Source organism: Gallus gallus, chromosome 1 (genome assembly GCF_016699485.2).
Source record: "Gallus gallus isolate bGalGal1 chromosome 1, bGalGal1.mat.broiler.GRCg7b, whole genome shotgun sequence".
In the NCBI taxonomy this organism is placed as follows: Eukaryota; Metazoa; Chordata; class Aves; order Galliformes; family Phasianidae; genus Gallus; species Gallus gallus.
Window position 1 is genome coordinate 38885149 of NC_052532.1, and position 23176 is coordinate 38908324.

At 37.6% G+C, this 23176-nt stretch overlaps 1 protein-coding gene across 19 annotated transcripts in view; it reads left to right on the top strand.

The window, feature by feature from the left end:
• Positions 1-23176, top strand: part of NAV3 (neuron navigator 3) — a 527932-nt gene that overhangs the window by 396223 nt on the left and 108533 nt on the right. For 14 of the 19 annotated variants that reach the window (XM_015281870.4, XM_040695865.2, XM_015281843.3 and 11 more), the window contains 3 exons: positions 1013-1152; positions 7698-8733; positions 18193-18308. In XM_015281870.4, the coding sequence (XP_015137356.1) occupies positions 1013-1152; positions 7698-8733; positions 18193-18308 (1292 nt within the window). The remainder of the gene's footprint in view (positions 1-1012; positions 1153-7697; positions 8734-18192; positions 18309-23176) is intronic. The other 5 variants (XM_015281849.3, XM_015281857.3, XM_015281902.3 and 2 more) reach the window with 1 other exon arrangement.

Genomic DNA, 23176 nt, shown 5'->3' on the forward strand with positions numbered 1-23176 from the left:
CTCCCTTCTCATGCTGTTGTTTCATCATATAGTGTAACATAATTCAATACCTCTGACATAATTTGCATTGACATTATTAAAATCATCATATCATTGCACTAAATGAAAAACACAAGATAGATATTCCTCTCCTATGGAAAAAGTGTCTTTCCAATTTAAGTGTTTCATTTTGTCTGTCAGAGAACCAAAGTGGAAAGAAGTAGAGTGACCCGCAAAGATGCTGCAGAAAGTTTGATGCAAGGATGTGTTAAAGAATCTTTCATCAAAGAGCAGATTCATACAGGAAGCAGTGTGGGCTTACACTTACTTGCTGGGGATATCAGTCTGCATTTTTTTCCTTTGCATAACCACCCTGTATGGTTCAGATGGTGGCAGCAAACACTAACAAACAAGCTAACTAAACAAACAAACTAACAAATAACCTACATGGTATATTTGTATCAAAACAGCATACATTTTTCTGTAGCATGAAGGCAAAGTGTTTATTTTCAATACTCTTGTTTGAAATTATAATCTCACAAGTCTGAAGAGGTAGAATTGCTAAAGACAATACCCTTCTTGAAAACAACCAAATAAGAAAACTAAAATACCAGCTTTTATGTTAAACGCAGCCATGGAGTACTGAGTACAGTTAGAGAAATGAAATATGTCTCAGTTATATATCTTTGTGCTTTAATCAATTTCCATAAAAGTTACTCTTCAAAAGTAACTTATTTAAATACAAGTTGATGCTGCGCTTTCACTGTTAAAGTGAATCTGTTTTAGCAATGTTAATGGCAAATGCAAAGCATCTTCTTACATGTCTTGTGAATCTAGAAAGCATCTTTTTTCTCTTCTGTGTGCATAAAGATAAGCTTTTATTTTCATTTGTTTAGTCTACCCAATTTGAATCCTCTTGTTTATTGTTGCTTACATAAAATCATTGGTTTTGAGTTCTGGTCTGATATTTGCATACCACCTCTTCTATATGTCACATTGCATACAATGAACCAGTTTCTGATTGTAATTCTAGGCTTCCTGGACCCTCAAGAGTGCCAGCTGCAGGCAGCAGTACCAAAGTTCAGGGAGCTTCCAATTTAAATCGGAGAAGCCAGAGCTTTAACAGCATTGACAAAAACAAGCCTCCACAATATGCAAACGGAAATGAAAAAGGTAAGTGATTAAAGTTAGTCAACTTACTCTACAGAAGTAATACACAATGGGAAAAAAATAGCACCTATCCACAAGGATTAAAGAAATAAATATAATACTTAGTCTTGTTGAGGAAGCACTATGGAGACAGCTCTCTGAAATAGGACTTGTGATTGAGTTGGGGTAAAATTTAAGATTGGAAACTTTTCAAGATGTTACTGTGGTATTTCATCCCTCTTTGATGGAAAAATCCTTGAATTATACTTCTGAAGGAAAAATAAATCAATATTGCTTGCCTATAATCTTGGTCTGTGTTCAAGTCCACTCATACCCATAGGAAGACTGCCATGTTTTTCATGAGAACTTCGCATCTGAGTGTCTAAAGGAGGTGAATGTTATATTTACATGAGAATATCACGTCTATTGTTTCAGGACCCTACCTAGTGTATATATCAGACTGAACAGAGAATTGGAAATTAGGTCAAATGTAACAAAATTTTGCAGGGATTTGAATTCAGTGGTCATTTTTTTACTGCCTTCTTTAAGCATGACTGTCTTTTGCAAACAAAATTCCCTTGGTCCTTCCATTTCATCAGTCCTCTGATGTTGTTTTCCTGGAAAATGTGCCTCTTCAGGCTTTATCTTAGAAATAATAATGTAAAAATTCAGCCTTCTGAGTTGTATAACTAATCCAGTCCTCCCCTTCTTTCTCCCTCTGTGTAATGAACAACATTTTATTCATATCTCTGGGTTAGAATACAGTTGAAAATGATACAATATACATAGTACCCATTTGCATCGTTGGGGTCTGTGGGAGGAACAAGTATGCAGTGAATGTTCTTCATCCAAGCAACAGGCAGCTATCCAGATTTTTTTTTATAAAATTCTGATGAACACAGTTTGCCCCTAGCTGTATCTGAAGATATAAAACCATCCTTTCAATAGTTACTTTTTTATTTTTACTATCAGAGTTGAATGTTTTAGATAGTTCTGTAGCACAATTTATTTTATGAAGGACTTGTTTATGGCAAGACACACGGACTAAAACTACAAAGAGATCAGAGAATAAACTGAGCAGACACTGTATAGATCAAAAATACGATAGTGAAGTTATGGAGTAGGAGAGGTGGCTGCTTGAGTGAAGGTATGTACATCAGTTCAGGTTTTAGAATTACTTTGTAATATTGACATAAGTTTTCTATTGAAATATGTGAAAGTGTGAAATGATTCAAGGTATGGCATGCTTGTCGCTATGATTGCTCTTGGTTCATTAGTTGCAAACTGTCTTTGAACTGCTAAGGTTTACATAGCATTGCACATTTACATGGCTTTTTGCATGATGGATTTCTTTGCTTACTCATTTCTTCGCAGCAGGGGATGAGAACCTTGATGAGGTTTTTAGTGAAGTCATCACTAGCAAGAAGATAAGGATGGTTTTGTTTGTATACAACCATCCAGTTCTTTTTACAGGATATAGAAAATATAATGTTGCATAACTAAATTAAGTATTGCATTTTAGATGTTTCTATCTGCTTTTTTTTATTCCCTTGGAAAAACAAAACAGAGAAAAATGGTTGGAGGAACATTGATTTTTCATGCAAATATAAGCTGAATACAAGTTTTACAATGTGTGTATAAACACAATGCTAGAGACTGCTGCAAATGCAAGGATAGCTATCTGTTGTTTTTTTCTTTTGTAATACCCTAAAATAACACATGGGAATCTCTATTTCAGTTGACTAAACTTCTTCTTTGCCTAAGTAGAAAAGCAGTTGTAGCGTGCTGTTTAAAAAATAAAATTATTATAATGCTATTTAAAAAAAAAATATTACAGCAAGACTTCCAAGTGTTCTTAATCTTTTGAGTACTTGAGAATGTTCTGTGTTTCTGAAGAATTTTTTCTGAGACAAACCTGAACCCTCACAGTAGCAGTACTGATAATAACAAATGTCTCTTTAAAAAAAATGTGGCACTATACCTCAAAAAAATTACCTTTCCTTACATTCCAGCACACACAGTAAGCCTGGTATTTTAATTTTTGCTTCTAATCTAGATGCTTGCAGCAAGACAACTTTAACAGGTTATAATGGACATACAGTCAACATACACTAATTTCTGAGACTTTAATCGTATAGCGAATAACTGGTGATTCTTCATTAGTGCTGCATAAACTGAAGCAGAAAAGGGGATGACTTGCATTGTGCAAATAGGTAACAGAACTGGGGACATATAAACCTCTTCAAGGTCAGACCACTTTTGATATTGTTTTTTGTTGGTTTTTTTTTTTGCTGCTTTTTTTTTTTACAACTTCCTGTACATGCTATAAAGAGATCTTAGAAAAGATATACAGCATAAGGGTTTTTTGATCCAATTATAAGTAATACTTGAAATTTGTTCTCGTATTACACAGCTTTCAGCTCAATCACAGTAAGGAGGGGATACACAGGCATAGACATAAAGGAGAGTTAAAGTGGTCCAAAATAAGATGAGATTGGTGTCTGCTATGTAATGTGTCATTACTTAGTAGGTTATTTAACGTTATCTCTTCTGACTGTTGCTTAGTACGTAGTTTATACCATATGAAAGCCAAAGTCCCCTTTTGTGAAAGCAGTTTTGCTGCTCATTCAGAACAGTCCAGTTTTCACCCATGGACATAATGCATTGCCATGATACAGGTAACATTATGTTACAGTGATTAAATCAGGGAAAAACAACAACAACAAAAAAAAGATGCACCAAAATGATAAAGATGCCATGTGCAGAAACTTGGAATGGAGCTTTGAGTCTTTTTCTTGCCCTGGACTTTACAGCTTTTGGATGGGTTCCAAAGAAGTTGTTCAGGTGACACCACGTCTATCTCCTTTGTATTTAGTAAAATGCAGAGGAAAAGGAAACTGTGAAAATGAAACTCTTTGAATAAACTCATGGCCCACATAGGTAATAAGGCATGGCATTTTGAGAATAACAACAAAATAATTCAAGGCACATTTAATATTAAAAAAAAAAAAAAACCACAGATATTTACACTTCAGAGCTTAGGAACACTGTCTCTGAATACTAATAAGGACCTTTATGTCACCGAGATAATTGCCTACCTTTACAACATAAAATGTTGTTTATATACTGTCCTAAGTCAATTTCAATGCTTTCTGGTTATTTTATTCATAAAGACTCTGGGAAATGCTGCTCTAGATCCCCATTTTCTGATGGCTGCAGATCATTATTCTGTGGCCAGTATGTGCACCCACTGACTATTTGTTAATGTCTGCTCTGGTGCATGTATGCTGCCAGTGATCCCTGATGGTGTTATCTTCCTGTTCTGATAAGGGGTGGCTGCTTTCTCTGTTTGGAATGTGATGGCTGAACTGGCTGAACTCACTGGACAGAGCTCCCATTCCGTCAGGCATCCTTACAGCTATCCTTTACAGCTATTCCATTTTCTGTTTACCTTTCTGGTGTGAGTGACTAACACTGAGCGCTCTGATCTGGGTACATGGCATAGCAGTATTAATAAGCCTGCTGGAAACTCTGTGCCTGCTCCGGTATATCTGGAAAATCACTGCCTCGTTATGCTGCAGATGGGAGCTGTTGTCTCAGAGCTCGTCTTCTCCACGAGCACAAAATACAGCAAAGGTCATTGATGAGAAAGCAGAGGAAAATGATTGTATATTGGCTTCTGGAGCCAATTTCACTTTCTGCAGTGCACACCTAAGGGGCTGAAGTTCTGCTTTCCCAAAGGAGATTGGGCTGAGCCCTGGAGCACAGAGGTCTCGGGCAGAATGCAGGATTGTTTTCACCAGAAGATGACTATGCCTTTCAATAAGAAAGGAAAGGGACCCTATACAGAAGCCCATCTCCTTGTAAAATTTAGTTTGTATAAATATGAAATCTTTGTCATAGTTTGTAATATCAAAAGCACCACAAGGTGGGGACAGATTTCTTATAATGAGCAGCTAGAGCTAAAGCTGATTGCTCAGAAAGCAGTGAAGGATGTGCAGCATCAAGTCATTCATTTGGACTAGGAGGGGATAAATCTTTCTATTCCACATCTTTAATCATACATGCAAATTCTTCCTATTTCTTAATCGTGTGCAGTGGAAACTTTAGATTTAATATTCAAGGCAAGTTCTCTGTTTGTACCTTTTGATGCTGTTTATGGTCTGTGACATAGGGATCAAATAAAAATCAGTGGTTCTGGAATCTGTGTGCATTACGTATGTGGCAGAACAAGCTGGTGGTGAAACAGTGAATACTTCTCTTTTTACAATTTTTTTCCCATTAGTTCAATATTATATAGCAGGAAATATGGCAAGGCTTGTACTCTTCCTTATAATCACGGCACTTTCTTTTTCGGTAAAACTAACAGCCCGAAGCCATACAAGTATAACAGAATTAATTCAAGAAAATGCAATGACATCCTGCTGTGTGCAGACTGTTACATCTATTCTTCATTAATTTTGCACATACTTTACGTGAATTTTCAACTGCAGTACCACTGGGATAGCTAAAGACCCCAATCCTCCTGTGTAATGAAGGCATGTTTAGTGGAAGGCAACGCATATGTGCAAGGAGGTCCTCATGCACACCCAGTCCTAGGCTATCAGCCATAGGGCTGATCACTGATATAAATTAAGGAAGCCTGAAGGCTGTATTAATATGTAACAGCTGTTGTTCGCCCGAGGCTCTGTTCCAGGATCTGATGCTCACCAGAAAATAGCAGGGGCCCAGCCACAGTTCCTGCCTTGGTCATGCAGTGGGAAACTGCAACAGAGACACACAAGCTCTGTATGTGTGGTGCTGCCTGGAGCTGGGGAAATAATCCATCACCTCACCTCTCCCAGAAAATGCTCTGAGGCTTCTCAGAGTTAATGTTTTATTGCCAACAAACTGGATGCAGCATTCAAAATATTCTCAAAAACTTCTGTGCAATTCATTTAACGCTGTGGATTTTGCATATTGGGCTGAAGGCACATAAAATACTCAAGGCAGATGGCATTTAAGACATCTATGGAAGGTGGAAGTGATTGGATTACTGGAGTGCAATTGGTAATAGTGTTAATCAAGTAGGGGCTGTTACATTTCTATTGTGTTAATTTTGTTTGGATTTTTATTTACTTATTTTTAAACCAATTTTTTTTTTTTTTTACATTCTATTTAGATCAGTAGATTTTGTTATGTGTGCATTCTATTTGTTAAAGAAAAAGCAGTTCTTCTCCCAAGATGCTCAAAATCACCCTTTTCCTGTATTATTATTGACCTTAAGATTTCTAGGTGGGTAGTCTAATCCATACTCTGGCCTAAGGGATGAGACTGAAAAAAATGGAAATTGCACACAACTTCAAACCCTGTGCTGAAGGCAGATATGTCCTTTCTGTCCTCATCTGCTGTATTATTTAGACAGGGGAGCCACAGGGTATAACTTTGTCCTCTTGTGTAAGTGAAACATCAAGCATAGTTTTTCTACTGTATGAACTACATTTCTATTATATGTTTTGTAGTCTCAGCTTAAGGTGTGTAGGACTAGGGAGGTAATCCTGCCCTGGACTCAGCACTGGTGAGGCCTCACCTCGAGTACTGTGTTCAGTTTTGGGCACCTCAGTACGGAAAGGACATTGAGGTGCTGGAGCAGGTCCAAAGAACGGCAACAAGGCTTGTGAAGGGCTTGGAGAATATGCCCTGTGAGGAGAAACTGAAGGAACTGGGACTGTTTAGTCTGGGGAAAAGGACGCTGAGGGGAGACCTTATTGCTCTCTTTCCAATACCTGAAAGGTGATTGCAGCGAGAGTGGGGCTGGTCTCTTCTCACCGGTGACAGGATGAGGGGAAATGGCCTCAAGTTGCACCAGGCTAAGTTTAGGTTGGATATCAGGAAAAACTTCTTTACAGAAAGGGTTGTTAAGCACTGGAATAGGCTCCTCAGGGAGGTGGTTGAGTCACCATCTCTGGATGTGTTTAAAAACCATTTAGATGTGGTGCTCAGGGACATGATTTAGCGGAGGGATGTTGGTTAGGGTAGTATGGTTAGGTTGTGGTTGGACTCAATGATCTTTAAGGTCTTTTCCAACCTGAGCAATTCTGTGATTCTATGATATATATATATATTTAGATAAACACCAAAAATGTCATCTTTCTCTGTTTTTGTTGTTGTTGTTGTTATTATTTTCTTCCAATGTTGTAGCATTCTTTTTTTCCTTCGGTCTTTCAGATTTTTTCATTATTAGTAACAGATTGGATATTTTTTCTTAATGACTTATTAAAGATAAAATCTTTATATTGGAAGGTTTAATTTGTATAATGAGATGGTTACAAGTCAGGCATCTTCAGGCACGCTTGAGCTCATAGAGGGAAGCATTACACAACACCACAAGGGTGGGGAAAGAAGGCATTTTTGATCATATATTCTTGCATTCTCTGTGCACTTGTAAAATGTATTTATTAGAAATCACTTTTACCTCGATTTGTGAAAGTTTATAGGTGACTGTTTTTTATGCTGGGGGGATATGCTGTTACCTTTTGGCAGGAGGTGAGAGGATAATCATACCATTGTCATTCTTTCTGTTTTTGAAGCAGACTCACCAAAAGGCCCTCAGCCATCTGCAGGCATGAATGGAAACGTGCAGCATCCCACCAGCACTGGGCAGCAGCAGGTCTCTGCCATACCCTCTCCAAGTGCCAGCAAGCCTTGGCGCAGCAAATCCATGAATGTCAAACACAGCGCGACCTCGACCATGCTGTCCGTGAAGCAGCCCAGTCCCGCAACCTCCCCTACTCCATCCTCAGACAGGCTTAAGCCACCTCCTTCTGAAGGTGTGAAGCCCCCTTCATCTGGACAAAAATCTATGCTGGAAAAATTCAAGCTGGTTAATGCTAGGACTGCTCTGAGACCCCCTTTGTCACTGAGCTCAGGACCCAGTGATAGCGGGAGAGAGGACGACACCTTTTCAGAGTGTGGTGAGGTGGATGTGCTAAGTGGTGGGGTGAACAGCGGCGGTTCCACGAGTAGCAGTCCTAAAGTATCACCGAAGTTAACTCCTCCGAAAGCTGGAAGCAAAAATCTCAGCAATAAAAAGTCTTTGCTACAGCCAAAGGACAAAGAGGAAAAGAACAGGGACAAAAATAAAGTTTGCACTGAGAAAACTGTCAAGGAAGAGAAGGACCAGGTCACTGAAACATCTACAAAGAAGAGCTCAAAAATTGCAAGCTTAATCCCAAAGGGAAGCAAGACAGCAACAGCCAAGAAGGAAAGTTTAATACCATCTTCTAGTGGGATCCCAAAACCTGGATCAAAGGTGCCAACAGCAAAGCAAAATGCTTCATCTGCTTGTGCGGGAAGTAAGGAGGCTGAGAAGCTGAGGACTACAAAAGGAAACCAGTCCCAGTCAACACCTAAGTCCCAACTTAATGAGAAGGCTTCTCCTTCCTGCGGGCTTGCTTTTTCTGAAGTGAAAGAACCAAACACTGCTCTCACCCCGGGGCCCTCCACAGCTCTGTCTGGCACAGCAACAAGCAGCGGCCAAAGCACAGGGAATGGTGTTGTCCAACTTCCTCAGCAACAGCAATACAGCCACCCCAACACTGCCACAGTAGCTCCTTTCATTTATAGGTAAGGTCACACGGGAAAATTGGTTTTGTGTTACCATTCAGAAAAGAGAGAGCTAAAATGGAGATACATGGTGAGCTGTCACACTGTCATGTTTCTTATCTCCCAGCTTCCACATGCTGTCACAGCATCACACATGCTTTTCTGATATTATGTTTTAAGTAATACTGCTTCACAAAAAAATTTCCCCCCGGAACACTGATTCTCTACTTTATATGAAAGCTCTCCATCACGGATATTTGCCATTTAAAATTTGGGATATTTTGATTGGAAATCCAAGGCACGTTATAAGTCTGCTCTGTTTTTGAAAGGTCATGGCTGAGTCAGGCTTCCAGTGAAAATATTCCTGTGTGCAGTTTAAGAACCTCAACATTTATTTGCTGATATCTGGTAATGTTTGCTTAAAATACACCATTTTCTAAAAGAATCCTAAAATAAATTGCTGACATTCTCAGAGTACGTGACAGCACTTGTAGGATATTAGAAGAAAAATCATATACAAACTTTTGCAAGTGTTCGAAAGCATTTCAGTATTTTGGGCAGAGAGTAAAGGTTGCTGGCTGTTAGTTTTTATATGTGAACTAGATATAAATTAACTCCTTAGAGGCAGTTAATTTTTAGTGGTGTATGATCTTCTGCTGGCCAAGGCTCTGGAATAGGGGAATGAGCAGTTAAATGTATTGTTCTGTGTCTGAATTTATCTTGCTATGTAGTAGAACAACCGAAGGAAACTGAGAGATTTCATTGTTATACAAAGCAGAAGACAGAGTAAGTGTAGAAAGACTGGCAAGCAGCTTTGAGTAATGATTTCAGATGTCAGCTATTGGAGAGCTTCAGCTACAATTGTGGGTAAATTTAACATCTGATAAAATGACAAATATGTTATTAAACAAAATATACTGGCAGTTTTTGTTAGTGAGTATTGTCGTAGATAATCTTGGCGAAAGAATAAAGAGATGCTGAAGTAGGCTCTAAGGGAGTATATATATCATTACATACAACTAAACTTAGCTTCAAAACCAATCTGGATGAGTGATAAACTGTTTAAGTTAATTCTGAACAAAAGCAGTTCTGAAAATCACATGGGAAGGGCAAAAGGCATTATATAAGATACATTTATTCTAGTATGCAGCGGGTAGCCTCCTGAGTTTCAATTAAATGTATTACTGAGTGTACTAAATATGCAATGTTTCAGTATAGCTGGCTGGAATATTTGCAGTGAGACAGCCGCTTGCAGGGTGGTACATAAGATGGCCCACATATGTGTTAGACTGCATAGATAAGGAGAGAGAAAATGAGGCTATGTTTTGCTTTCAGATGCTTTTGTTACTTAATGGCAATGTTGCCACAGATTGATGCCATTTCATTGCATGATGGAGAAACCTTATCGCTCTTTTAAGCTTCATCATGATGAAAAATGCATTTGGAATTCTAAAGGATGATATAAGCATGCATCTTCCAGCAAAATTTTGTATTAATAATCTTCTGTTTGCTTCAAATAAGCAGTAAAGGAGACTCTATTTGAAGTTAAATCTCACATGAAAATAAATTTCTTCGAGCCAAGCTCTGATCTCAGAATGCCATGAGCCCAGGGTAATAGGCCAACATTAATGAGGTTTTTTTCAATGTGTATCTCTAACCAAAAGCCGAATCTGACCCACAAATGCACAGTAACTGCATTCCTTACAACTCTCAAGGGCTTTGTAATAGTACACGATGATTTCACAGAGGAATATAAATATAACCAAGGATAAAATAGTCATATTTCCGAAGTCAGCAGATTTATTTTTGAGGACAAACAGCAAGTGGAAGTGTACACTAAGGAAGGGTACTATATTTACATTTTATTGCTTTTAAACATAAATGTTTTTTGAGTGGTGTCAACAATTTATACCTGGAATTTTCAGGTATGCCTGTTAGCAACCGGAACAGCTTTATAAATCAGTGAGGTAATAAACAGTAGTTACCATTCAGACTACCAGGCTTTTTTACAGCTAGAAAGAATGTCGAGGCTCAGTGAACATCTATTGTAGTCCTTGTAAAAAGTTTCAAAATAAATTAATAAAAAATATTATGCATTTTATCCAGAAAACTGCAGAATTCTTCCAACTGCAAAACACTACTGTAGTTAGTATGGGCTATTAACACAAGGCTAAACAGACAAGTGCTTTTTCTGGTTTATCGCTGACATCTGTGGATGCCATATATTTGGCAGTGATCGGTTATTAGCTCTGAGGATATTAGTGTAGATTTGTGAGTAAAAGGAATTACTCGAAAGAGTTTCTTTGAGACCAGTGTGAGTTCTGAATACTGTAAGAGTTATCAGCGCTCATGGCTTCAAGTAGAACATTTTCACTGTTAATGGGCAGCGGATAGAATAGGCTGTTTCACTAGCAGGTGGTGAAATGATACATTACACTGTTCAGCTTTGCACTCTTCGTGCTTGGTCGCTATCTGATACCACATTGTATTTATGCCTCTTAAACACCATGGCATGGAAATTCTTACAGGATTATTACTTCTTTTCAAAGATTAGCAACAGTAAAAACTGCAATTGACATAATCTAAATGGATGTAATTTAAATTCTTCCATCCTCATCAGAAAGTAATTATTTATTTTCAAATGCAGTTGTAAATGTGTTATTTACATCCCCTTTAATGTCCTCCCTGAACTTGCCTGCAGGGTCCGATGGATTTAAGACAGGCTTGAAGGAAGTGTAATTTGGTTGCCAGAAAGCTTGATAAGAAAGATGCAGCAGGAAAAACAGCTCAAAGGAGGGTGTAAGAGACTGTATAATTTTTTGAAGTAAACCAGCCCCTGCTTTAAATTACACATTCTTCCATGCAGACAGAATTAGAGGAAAATGGAAATTATACCATCTGCCAGAATCCCTTGGACTCATATCAAAACTGGCTGTAGAACTTAGTTATCTTCCTAGTATTGCTTAAATTTCAGTCGGAGAAGAGTAATACAGAAGTTTAGTACTTACTACATTATGCTGAAAACAGGGAAGGAAGACACAAAAATGAAAATAACGTCTGGATCTTTCTCCTAAAATCTAACAGGATAACAACAGCTTAATTGCTCAGTATTAGGAGTTCTTAGCTTTCAAATATATTACTCAGAAATGTAATATAACTGGTACTTCCAAACATTTTCTTGGAGAGACAAGTGCCTATTGTATGCAATTATTGCTTTATGTTGCCAAATTATGCAAGATTATTTTGTTTCGATAAAATGGAAAACAGAACAGTCCCAATAGTAACGCAAATATTAGCTTACTCCATAATATGAATGCTTAGTTGACATAAATCATCCCAAACCCACAAGAAGTATGTGAAATGATGGCAATTAACATTTGCTGTGGACTTGCTATAATACTAAAGCAATTTTTCAGTAGAGCATCAAGTTGTATCACGTGAACTGTCACTTAGTTTATTTTATTGATTCCCGTAGTCACTGCTGCAGGAACTTAGGGGGTCTCTTTCATATGTTTAGAATATAGAATTTGAAGTGCCCAAATCCCAGAGGCTGCAGTGCTCAGAAAGTATTTAGTGCCTAAAATTCTGAAAGTTTAGAAGCTGCTGAAGAGAATTAGCCGACTGCTCACCATCCTGTTGTGAATTGATTAAATGTCATTCTTTAGGTAAATGTGTCAGTTAATGATGGATGCATCTGAAAGAACCTTCAGTACTGTCTGAATTGAGACCACTCAGAGTTGCTATTTCAATATCAAGAGGAAGAAGCTGATGATTTCAGCAACCTAATATAGAGAAGATGGAGACAGACTCTTCTTCAAAATGCGGGATGATAGAATGAGAGGTAGCATGCAAGTTACAGCGGGGGAAACACCTATTCAATCTTAGAAAAACATTTTCACCATGCAGGCAGTGACACTCTTTATCAGGTTGCCCAGAGAGGCTGTGGAAGCGTTGTCCTCAGAAAGGGCTTAACCAAATGAAGCACTGAGCATCTTCGTGCAACTGGATCTGTTTTGAGCAGAACACTGAATGAGATGGCTTCTAGACCATCTTTCTGATCTAAATTATAATTTGGAGAGGATTAAAGTGTTCACTGTACAGAGGCAGAGAAAGTAAATATAGTAAAGAAACGTTACCAGGTACTAAAATCTTCCCATCTCCTTTCCTATATGATAATTGAAACAATTGTATTACTAGACCATAGCTTCAAGGGCACATAGGAACTGCAGAGCTATGACAGATGGACAGGAGAATTTAATCTGGTTGCACCTCTGGAGGCACAGTGAAATTCAATTCCAGCTGCTTCTTCAGGATGTTTTTGTGCCAGCTTAAGGAAATAATTAAACTACTCTTTAAGGATCATGAAAACACAGCACCTGCAGGGCTTGTAGAAACCATATTTGTGTCCACTTTTAGTGACTTGAAGTCATTCATTGTGGAGTTGAAATTAAATTTTTAGTAAAGGATGTTTTATCAGTTGTGTTTGTTAATAATAGATTGTGCTGATAAGCATATTGCAACTCTTAAAAATATGACTCAAATTTATACCGCAGTGCTTTGTTGATGTCTATTATTTACACTAATTTACACTACTGCTCTGAAATTAAAGCAACAGTCACTACCAATATTTCTCAGTCATAGGTAGCACTAAACATTGCCATGCAACATTAGAGTTTAGAAAAATCCTCAGACTTTCTCATGCTTGATTTTCAAGTAATTGTGCAAAAAAAGTTTCCAGTGTAGAGGAGTTGACTTCAAAGGTAGGAAGGAGGGTAGAACACAATGAGAATGCCTCAATTTATTATTTTGTTCATATTATCCTTTAGCTTAAAAAATTGTTTTCCTTCTCTTGAATTTGTTATCACTCTTTTTAAATGCGTCAGAGAATAAGCCTTTCTCCATTCTTGTCTTTTGTAAGGCTAAACCAAGTCATCTCTTGTTTCCTGTAAGAGTTTCTTCCTTCCCATGATCATCCAAGTAGCCGTTCTCTGCAGCTGTTCCCAATTTAACTCACATGTCTTGAACATGGGTGATCAAACTACTCATATTCCAGATGTGGTCCTGCCAGTCTGTTACACTGACAGCAATACACATTCAAGACAGCTGCACCTCAGAGAGCTGTTGGGGGAAAACAAAAAAGCAGCATGTTCATCTGGTATCGTGTGAAATGTCGAGCAATAACCAAACAAATCTTTGATGTTATCTGCGTTTATCAACAGTTGGATATTTTGTTAGAGATGGGAAATTACTGACTGTGTTAAAGGCAGATTATTAAGTAGTGTTTCAAATTCTGTTCTTAATCACTTTTGTACACAATCATTTTAATCAAACTGAATGAGCTTGTGCAGGTGTGATTGAGAACAGATTTTGTCCAATTAAGCATGTCTTAATCTCTTACAAATAGGTAACACGTATTTCAGTGAGTTGGGGATAAACTTATTCTGATTCCCATGATTAAAATGGAAAGCAGATTGTCTTGATTTCATGACGGCCGCTTAAATGAACCTAAACTGCAGATGCACAGCATTGGAAGAAATGTCAACAGGGTGCTTTGAAAAACTGAAAATCTTTTCAGCTTCCTTGATGACAAGAGAGATGCAAGTATTATTTTTTAAAGGCCACAAACAGGTAGAGGATAGAGGTCCATTCATTAAGATCCATGTCTAAGGTAATGAACATATATTTTATTTACTGCTTGTTTGCCCAGAGAATGATCTGTGTTGCAGTACTGCAGAGGTCATTTGAGTCGTTCATAGGATTAATACAACCCACAGAAAGAAGTAACAGCCAGGAAAACAGGGAAAGGCAACTCTCACAATTTCACCTTTCTTTTTTTTTTCTTTTCTTTTCTTCTCTTTTTTTTTTTTTTTTTTTTTGCTTTTGTTTGGTTTGGTTTTTGTCTGCTTGTTTGTTTTTTGGTTTGTTTTGGTTTTTGTTTTGTTTCTATAAACTAAGATGACTGAACTAAACAAAGAGGCATCTACATGAGTAGTCCAAAGTATCACACCTTGTGATTGGCTTTGAGCAAAACAAACTTGATGTTTCAGGTGCCCTGTCCATACCTGGACCTCATTGTCCCCCAGGAGCTTCATAGTTTTGCTTGGAAGTCTTTCCCCTCTAGACCACCTTAAACCCACGTGGGTCTAAACTCAACTCCAGAAAAAAGACAGGGCCTTGGCCATCATGCACCAAAGGCAGGGCTGCTGTGGAAGCGCTGGCTGTTGGCAAGACAGATGGAGGCCTGTTAGAGAAAGGCATGTTGGTGAGGCCCTGTCCACAGGTTCCTCCTTGGGTTATTCAAGCACAGTCCTTGGGCAAGTGCTTTTTGGCCCAATGCTTCCACTGGCAAGTAACTATTTTTCTTACATAAGCAGAACTTAAACTGTTCAAAATCCATAGTCCTCTGTCAGATTTCTATTGTCACTTCAGATAATTAGAATTATTGATGCTTTTACTAAATTAAACATTAAATTTCTGAATAAAGTCAGTAAAGCAGTTTCTTTGTAATGTGTTTTCTATCAAATCAAATTTATTTTACATCATATTTGAACTTTCAAGTCTGAAGTAAGATAAAAAGAAATGTTTAATGCTTCTTAGATATGTTATTTCAGGCTGCCTGCAAACTTAAGAAAACCACATTGCATTTACATTTGGTTTGTGTTTCTATGGTCTTCTTTCTAGAAATTAAATCAAACATGTTTGAATTATTGGTGTTATGTGATAGTACTTCTTCAGTATTTTTAGCTTGAGACTAGACTTTGATGCTATTTTATATCTCAAAAACTGAATTTTGTGCTGTAGTTCATCCCACCAATCAGATTCTAAAATTTGGAATGGGAATCTTTGCAAGTATCTCTTCTTGTGGTGTTTTTTTTTTTTTTTTTTTTTTTTTAGTATCTCCTGATTATAGCTGTATCAGGTATTTGAAAATGAGGAAAACAAACAAACAAAAAACCATGAGGAGCAGAAATGTGATTTAATTGTTGTTTGTTTTATCTCTGGAAGGTTTGATTTGACCTGAGTTGTTCACAAGTGAAAACTTTTACTCATTGTCATATGAGGTGAATAGATGCACTCATTCTGAAGTTTTCTTATCTACTGTAAGTCACTCTTTACTTGTCTGTGCTCTTTTGTCTGTAGGGGAATCCAGCCCTTTTAACATGAGCAAATATATACCATATAGTCAGTAGTGAGTTATGTATTTGTCTTTGGTGACTGTACAAACAATGCTATCTGACAGAGGGCAGTTATGATCATTGAAGTTCTGTGCTTACCTTTTTCCCCATTCACTAGATAGAGAAGTGCAAATGTTGAATACTGCTGTCCAGTGAGAATCCAGATCAATTAATCTTTTTTTTAGTTACAGAAAGGCAAATAAATAAGAATAGACCCTCTCAATCCTCTCTTAGAAAATAGTGTACATAAGGCTTCTGGTCATTCAGAGAGGGGTTTACATCTCCTCTGTGGGCTAATGCAGTGATTGATGAAAGAACAGTTACACAATCAGGCATGCTATGCCATAAGGTCAGAAGGTGAAAAAGATCCTTTTTTACTTCTACACAGAAGTGGACTGATGTAAAGTATATGTACAACATGTACATTTATGGATGTGGCTAGAAATGCTTGAACTGTTCTCACCTAGCTGAGGGCCCTTAGTGTTGAGACCAAATGAAGCCTGCACATTTCCAGTGTTCCTCTTAACTCCAGCCTTTCTCTGTCTCCAGTCCTTGAAGCATAGTTTTTTGAGATTAATGAAGAGAGTGCAGAACATTTTGATTATCCTTACCATTATTGTGTCTTTTTCTGATGTGATTTTGGGCAGACCTTTTGTCCTGGGCTGATCCAGCACTGTGTCAGCATAAAGCTCAGACAGAGCTTTCATGATCTCTCAAAGTTACATTCAGTGAAAGTAGACGTGTCCCTCATTCATTCTGATGATTTGAAGGAAGACAGGAAAGCAGGTGGGACTGTGGGATTTCAGTTTATTACTGAAATCATTGTTCTCATACAGTAGACGTAAAATCATACTCAAGGTCAGTAGGACATGTTTAACATTGAACTGTGTGCTTCATTTGTGTTTCCAGTAGTGTGAAAAGGGAAATAGTAGACAAGAAGCAAAAACAGTTTTTTAGAAGACAGTTGTTTATTTCCTGAACCTCCAAAGTGCAGAAAGAGATAAAGAGTGCACAGGTTTTACATTATGTTTCTGTCTAAGTAAAGTTAGAGTTAAACGACTGAAAGGATTACAACCAACAGATCTCAACATGACAAAACTTCCTCCATTGTATATGTATGTATCTGTTCCCTCAATTACTGCCATGAATTACTGAACAAATCTGTACAAGATGCAATGAAGAAAACTTTAACAAGAAAGTAATTTTATGAAACAAATTGTCATAGAATTATTTTGAGTGATAAGTTAAATGCTTGTGTGTTGACAGTTTAGATGGTCATTAGAAACACAGTTGTGAATTTTAAGGCTTGAGCTATAAATGTAGTGCTGTAAACTTGAGATATAAATATTTCACCAGCCTTTTAAGGAATCAGAAGACTTATTCGTGTCAGGAAAACTGGAGAAAATTCATCTGTAACTGAAGAATGTTTTGCATTCTATTTTGAAAAGTAGCTGGTATTATCTTAAGTTGCCTTCTTTTACTGTATACAAATGTGGTACAGGTTGCTATTTAATGTCATCATGATTGAATAGTACCTGGGTAGGAGAGATCACACAGTCACAGAATAGCTTAGGTTGGAAGGGGCCTTGAAGATCATCTAGTTATGCTGCAGTTCTTCATTAGGAAGAGATAATAATTGTTATGTTTTATATTATAATCTATGTATTGGTGTATTCTTGCTATTTATCATTATGCAGTGGCAAATGACTGTATCCACAAAGCATACCCATTATAATTTACCAGTGATATCTACAGTAATATGCCATTACAGAAAATATGGGCTATTTGTTAGTAAGTAAATGGAAACACTTTTATTATTCCATTTCCCCAGAGTTATATAAGGAGCATTATTGAAAGAAGCTGCACATAGATTTAAATATGTGAGTCAGATTTCCATTCCATTCTTTCCTAATCTTCTTCACACATGGTCTTTCTCACTTAGTATTTCAGCAATCAAATTGAAGTTTTCATTTCGCTTATATATGTCTAACCATGTGACGTAACAGATTTAAATGGATTTTGCCTATATCTGGTTGACTCCTCCTGCAAAGAAAAAGTAAGGAAACAAAATGGTTCCAAACTTCTCAGCTTAAGCTCTTGAGTTGTTTTTGAAGGGACAGAATTGCAAATTTGTCTAACTGGAGTCAAACTAATTCAGTAAAAATGTGACATTCATGTTTTTTTCACCATATGTCTTTACCTTGGATGTATATGGTGATATAATTTTAGTTGGAGCTGTAGCTAGCATTTGTTTCCATACCTGTACGACAGATGATAATAATCCATCTTCTTGCTTTTTTTTCAGAACTCTTTCAGAAAATGACAGTACCTCTTTACCACCTTCTGATTCCTGCACCAGTCCTACTAAAATGGATTTGTCATTCAGTAAGACTGCCAAACAGTGCCTAGAGGAGATATCTGGTAAGTGACAAAAAGTCAGAAAAACCTCAATTTTGGAATTGTGTGCTTCTTTCTTTATATTTTTTTTTCTTACCAGGAGCTTTACAGTGCACTGAAATAATATTTCTGACTACAATTCATGAGTGGCTTCAACATACAGAAAATTTGTATATTGTAATTATTGCATATATAGATATGTACAATACAGTATACAGAAAATTTGGATCATGCACAGTTACTGTTTCACATGCGAAACAGAACAAAATAGAACAGTTCATTTGGAAGTGGCCTTCAAATATCACTGCGTCCAACTGCCTGACCTCTTCAGGGCTAGCCAAGAGTTAAAGCGTGTTACTGAAGGCATTGTCCAAATGTCTCTTGGACATTGATGGGCATGGGGCCTCAACCACCTCTCTAGGAAGGCTATCCCAGCATTCAACAATCCTTACCATAAATAATTTTTTCCTTCTGTCTTGTCTGATCCTCCCCTGGCACCCACAAATTCTGTCATTGGTTACCAGTTCCTTGACTGAACGGATTCCTTCTGTTCTGTTCTGTTCTGCTCCTTCATCATTGCAGAAAATGGACTTTCATAAGTGCGGGTTTGAAGTCATTGTTACTGTTAGAGTCATACTGAACGCTTCAGAACAGCCGTGGGAATTACACTTTAAGATGTTTAACACCGTGTTGCATTTAAGACCTTCAAATTAAGTCATAGCACCAGAACTGAAACATAAATGACATAAGATTATCTTCTTCTTTTGTAAGTGAATCTTTATTTAGTAAACAAGGAAATGAACAAGTCCTTACCATTGTACCTGTCTTTTAAGTTACTGCTAGAGCTAAGCTGGTATGGGTTCTGTTCTGCAATTCCATGTAAAACTGGAGTAAAGGCTTTATTTCCCTTGTTAGGTTACAAATGTGAGGACTTTTTTTTTTCTTTTTTAAATCACATTGGAATAGTTCCTTTGAAGTCAACAGAGACCTACTGATTTACATTACCCCAGGATCTGGCCATAACTGCCTACGGATGCAAAGCAAAGTGTGTCATAGCTGACTTCTTCATCAGGATTGAACTGCATTGCAGGCTCGTGTGGGAGTACTTTCAAAAGGACTCTTTGACAGAGTTGTTCTTTTTTTTTTTTTCTTTTCTCTCTAATCAGCATTTTTATTATCAATATCCCCTTTACAAGAATAAAAGGTGAAATCCTGTCCCTGTGGATTCTATTTTAGTTTTGCCATTTTACTCCAAATTCTTAACACTCAAATAAATTTAGAACGAGTCATGCATTTCTTACACAGGATATAACTCACTTTAAAATACTCATTTGACACATCAGTCTAAAATTATCTCTCTACCAGAAGGGAAATCAGATGCCCAGGATTTGTGGGACTGCCTTGGCATTTAGCTGATTCATACTGACATTGAGCTTTTGTCCTGGTTTGTCTTACTGCTTTCAAAAGTTCTGTAAGTCTAACACCCCTTACTTGCACAACCAGCTTTTATAACAAATATGTCACCCTGAAGCTTAGTGAAGTGTTCCCTGCAGGTGACAAGTGCCTGTTAAAGTTATTTTACAGTAGTAATTCTTTAAGTTAAAAAAAAAAAAAGATTCTGAATTAATCCAGAAGTCAGATTCTTTAGTCTTGTATGTATAAAGAGTATAAATTGAAACACTTAATGCAATTCAAAGGTTGCTTCAAGGAATTATCTACTGAGATTATTAAAAAAAAAAATCAGGTCAGTACTTGCTGAAATGATCAAAAAGGATATCATGTCTCCTGGCCTTTTACTGTTCTGAAGAGAAATGGAACAGCATCAAAAAGAAGAAAAAAGCATAAGGGGCACTAGGCATCAGAGATGTTTCTAAGCTGATTATTCAGACTCTGGCATTAGCAGTTGATTGACATAACAGGCAGCAAAGCAGAATCACTGGGAAAATATGGTTGAAGGCTTTTGTGCAGCACAAAACAGATGTGTGTCACCTGTAATTGGCTTGTAACAGCATAAATGGCTTAGATACTACATTTGCTGAATATATATTTGTCTGCTTGGTGAACTACCACCAAGGCATTGATGACTGCCATTGGTGAACCTGCATGGAAAAAAAAAGCTCTTTCACATGGCTACTGTCTTTCTCAGAAACCTTCCACTGTTGCTATGTATGAGCGCATTCTCTATATTATCTCAGGTTTCTTTTCATAAACTGGTAGCCAAATGCACTAGCACAGTATATTTCTAGGTAAAAAGGATAAACAAAAATCATGCAAGCATCTGTGAAACCACTGATCTGGCTATAGGAGAAGGTTCATAAGGGGCTGTCCCACCTGTTTTATATTTCATACTTCATTAGTCTTTACTGTTTTTTATGGTGCCAACTATTGGTAAGGCCAAAATGCTAAAGACGAAGAGAGTCCATATAATAGTATAAATTGTTTCACTACTTTCATTATAATTACATTCTCCTGTTCATTATTGCTCATTGGCTGAAGGTTACTGTCTCTTAACTAGCCAATAATTAATTATTTAACAGTCCACTAAAGATGGTACATATCTGTAACTACAAAGTGTGATTTTATGATAGAACTTGATTTTATGATATGATTTTATGATAGGACTAGAGGGAATGGCTTCAAGCTGCACCAGGGAGGATTCAGGCTGGACATTAGGAAATACTAGTTCTCTGAAAGGGTGGTCAGGCACTGGAATGGGCTGCCCGGAGAGGTGGTGGAGTCACCGAGCCTGGTGGTGTTCAAAGAGTGTTTGGATGTTGTGTTGAGGGACGTGGTTTAGCGAGAACCATTGGTGATGGGTGAATGGTTGAACTGGATGATCCTGTGGGTCTTTTCCAACCTTAGCGATTCTATGATTCTATGAAATCAGTGATAATGTTTGGCTTTAGCAAGTGTTTACTCAATCAAAGAGCTTAAAGCAAAATGTTTAATTAAATAATTAGTCATGAATTTACAAATATTGGCAAATTATAAAAAATTCTGAGGGATGAAGCAGAAATGAGAATAATTTAGTTTAAGAGTTATGTGCTAATGTCAATGACAGGATTTTCATAACAACATTCAATTTTCAAGCTTTTATGTTACTGCGCTTCTTTTGTGCTCTCTGAAATAGAAATAAAGAAAAGAGAATAGAGAAATGGGGGAAAAAAAGAAATAATAGGTATGGAAATAGTTTACCAATCTTTTTTCAAGTAAGCTTCACTGAAGAGACTCATAATGTTATGCATTTGCAGATCTATTACATAATTCATTTGAACAACTGCAAATGATGTGCAGAGACTTCAAAGAACATCGTATCTGACAGCAGAAGTTGTCCCAAGTTTATTAGTGGTTAAAATCATTTTTATAATTCCTTTTATGAAAGAGATGGTAAATACAGTGTCATGCATTACGCTGACTGTGATGGAGTGGGGAAATTCCCTGTGCTGTTCTTTATTTAATCATGTTCCTGTGTGCTGGGTGGGGAATACATTGAACTGCAGGGTGGTTGGGGAATAATGCTCTGTCATGACATTTGCTTTCCTCTGGTCTCCCATACTGTGCGATTGGTTTAGAAAGATTTATTTACTCATTGCTACAATTTAAAATGGAGGCATGAGCTTTACAAAAGTGGTTTTCAATAAAGAAACCTGAGAATTTCCACACTGCAGTTTTATGTTTTGTCAAATAACAGACTGCAGAAAGGTGTGGTGAAGCAGGAGGATAAATCCAGAGCACTTTGCACTGACAGTTTGGTCCAAACGTACATGTGCATCTGCTCTATCTAAGGATAGATCTGTATACCATGTGAGGCAGCGGGATTCATGGGAGAAAAGTTTGTATACCCTTATAATTAAGAGCTGTAGTGTAATGTTTGTATACATAAGGGCTGAACGAAGGTTGTGTGAGTAGACCAAATGCTTCCATACCCCAGCGTTTTTCTCATCGTGTTTTTAATACACAAAAGGAAAGCGTAGCTGCCAGCTGCGCTCATGTGGCCCCCATGCAGCTGTCATTTCTATCCTGGACTTTGGCCCATGCTGCAGCTGGGCTGCGGCGTATAGTTCTGAGGACTGAATATGCCAGGCCAGTTTTGGTGCTCCTGTGCCTGGTGTGTCTGTGCAGAGAGCTGAGTGCTTCCCTAGGAGAGCAATGCTTGGTGCTTCCCACAGGGCTGGAGCTCCACTGAGCGCATCCCCACCAGCTGATGCTGTTGGTGGGCATGAGCACAGTTGCAGAAACCATCAAGGGCGCGTGTGCCACTAGGCCTAGCAGACCCTGGGAGTTATGTCAATGGGGCAACCCTCTAGGTATTGCTTTTCAGATGTAACATGTGAGACTTTATCACATCAGAGTGACAGAGTTTTGTTCTGGTGCCATGATTCTGTGGGCTAGGTGGGGAGTGGGTGTGGGCTCTCTTCTTGACTCTGTCTTTCTAGGAATGTGCCAGTGATTCAGTGTGGAAAACTGTCATTGTTTGAGACTGCTGACTCTTTTCTCAGTTAGTTCTGTGTTTATGAGGGTTACCCAGGAAAAAATGCAGTCTTCCTTTAACAGGAAGTTTCTCCCCCTGTTCTTTAATTTTTCTACTGTTTTAAAAACTGCACTGAGAAAGGGAAATGCAAGGAATGCACTGAGGCTTCTCTTTACGTCCACTTATTCCTGTAGGGAATCTGAATACTTTGTAATTCTTAGAATGGCATTTTCAAAGGTTACCTCCCTGTCAAAGCTTCCCGGGTAGGGATTTGAGAGAAGCAATATATTGTTATATAAAATATTTATGTTCAAAGATTTCTACATAATGTCTTATGACATCAGTTGCCCTTAGATAAGGAAATTTGTTTATAGAAATTAGGAGGGTTTTTTTTTGTTGTTTATCCTTCTACCATTTCTGG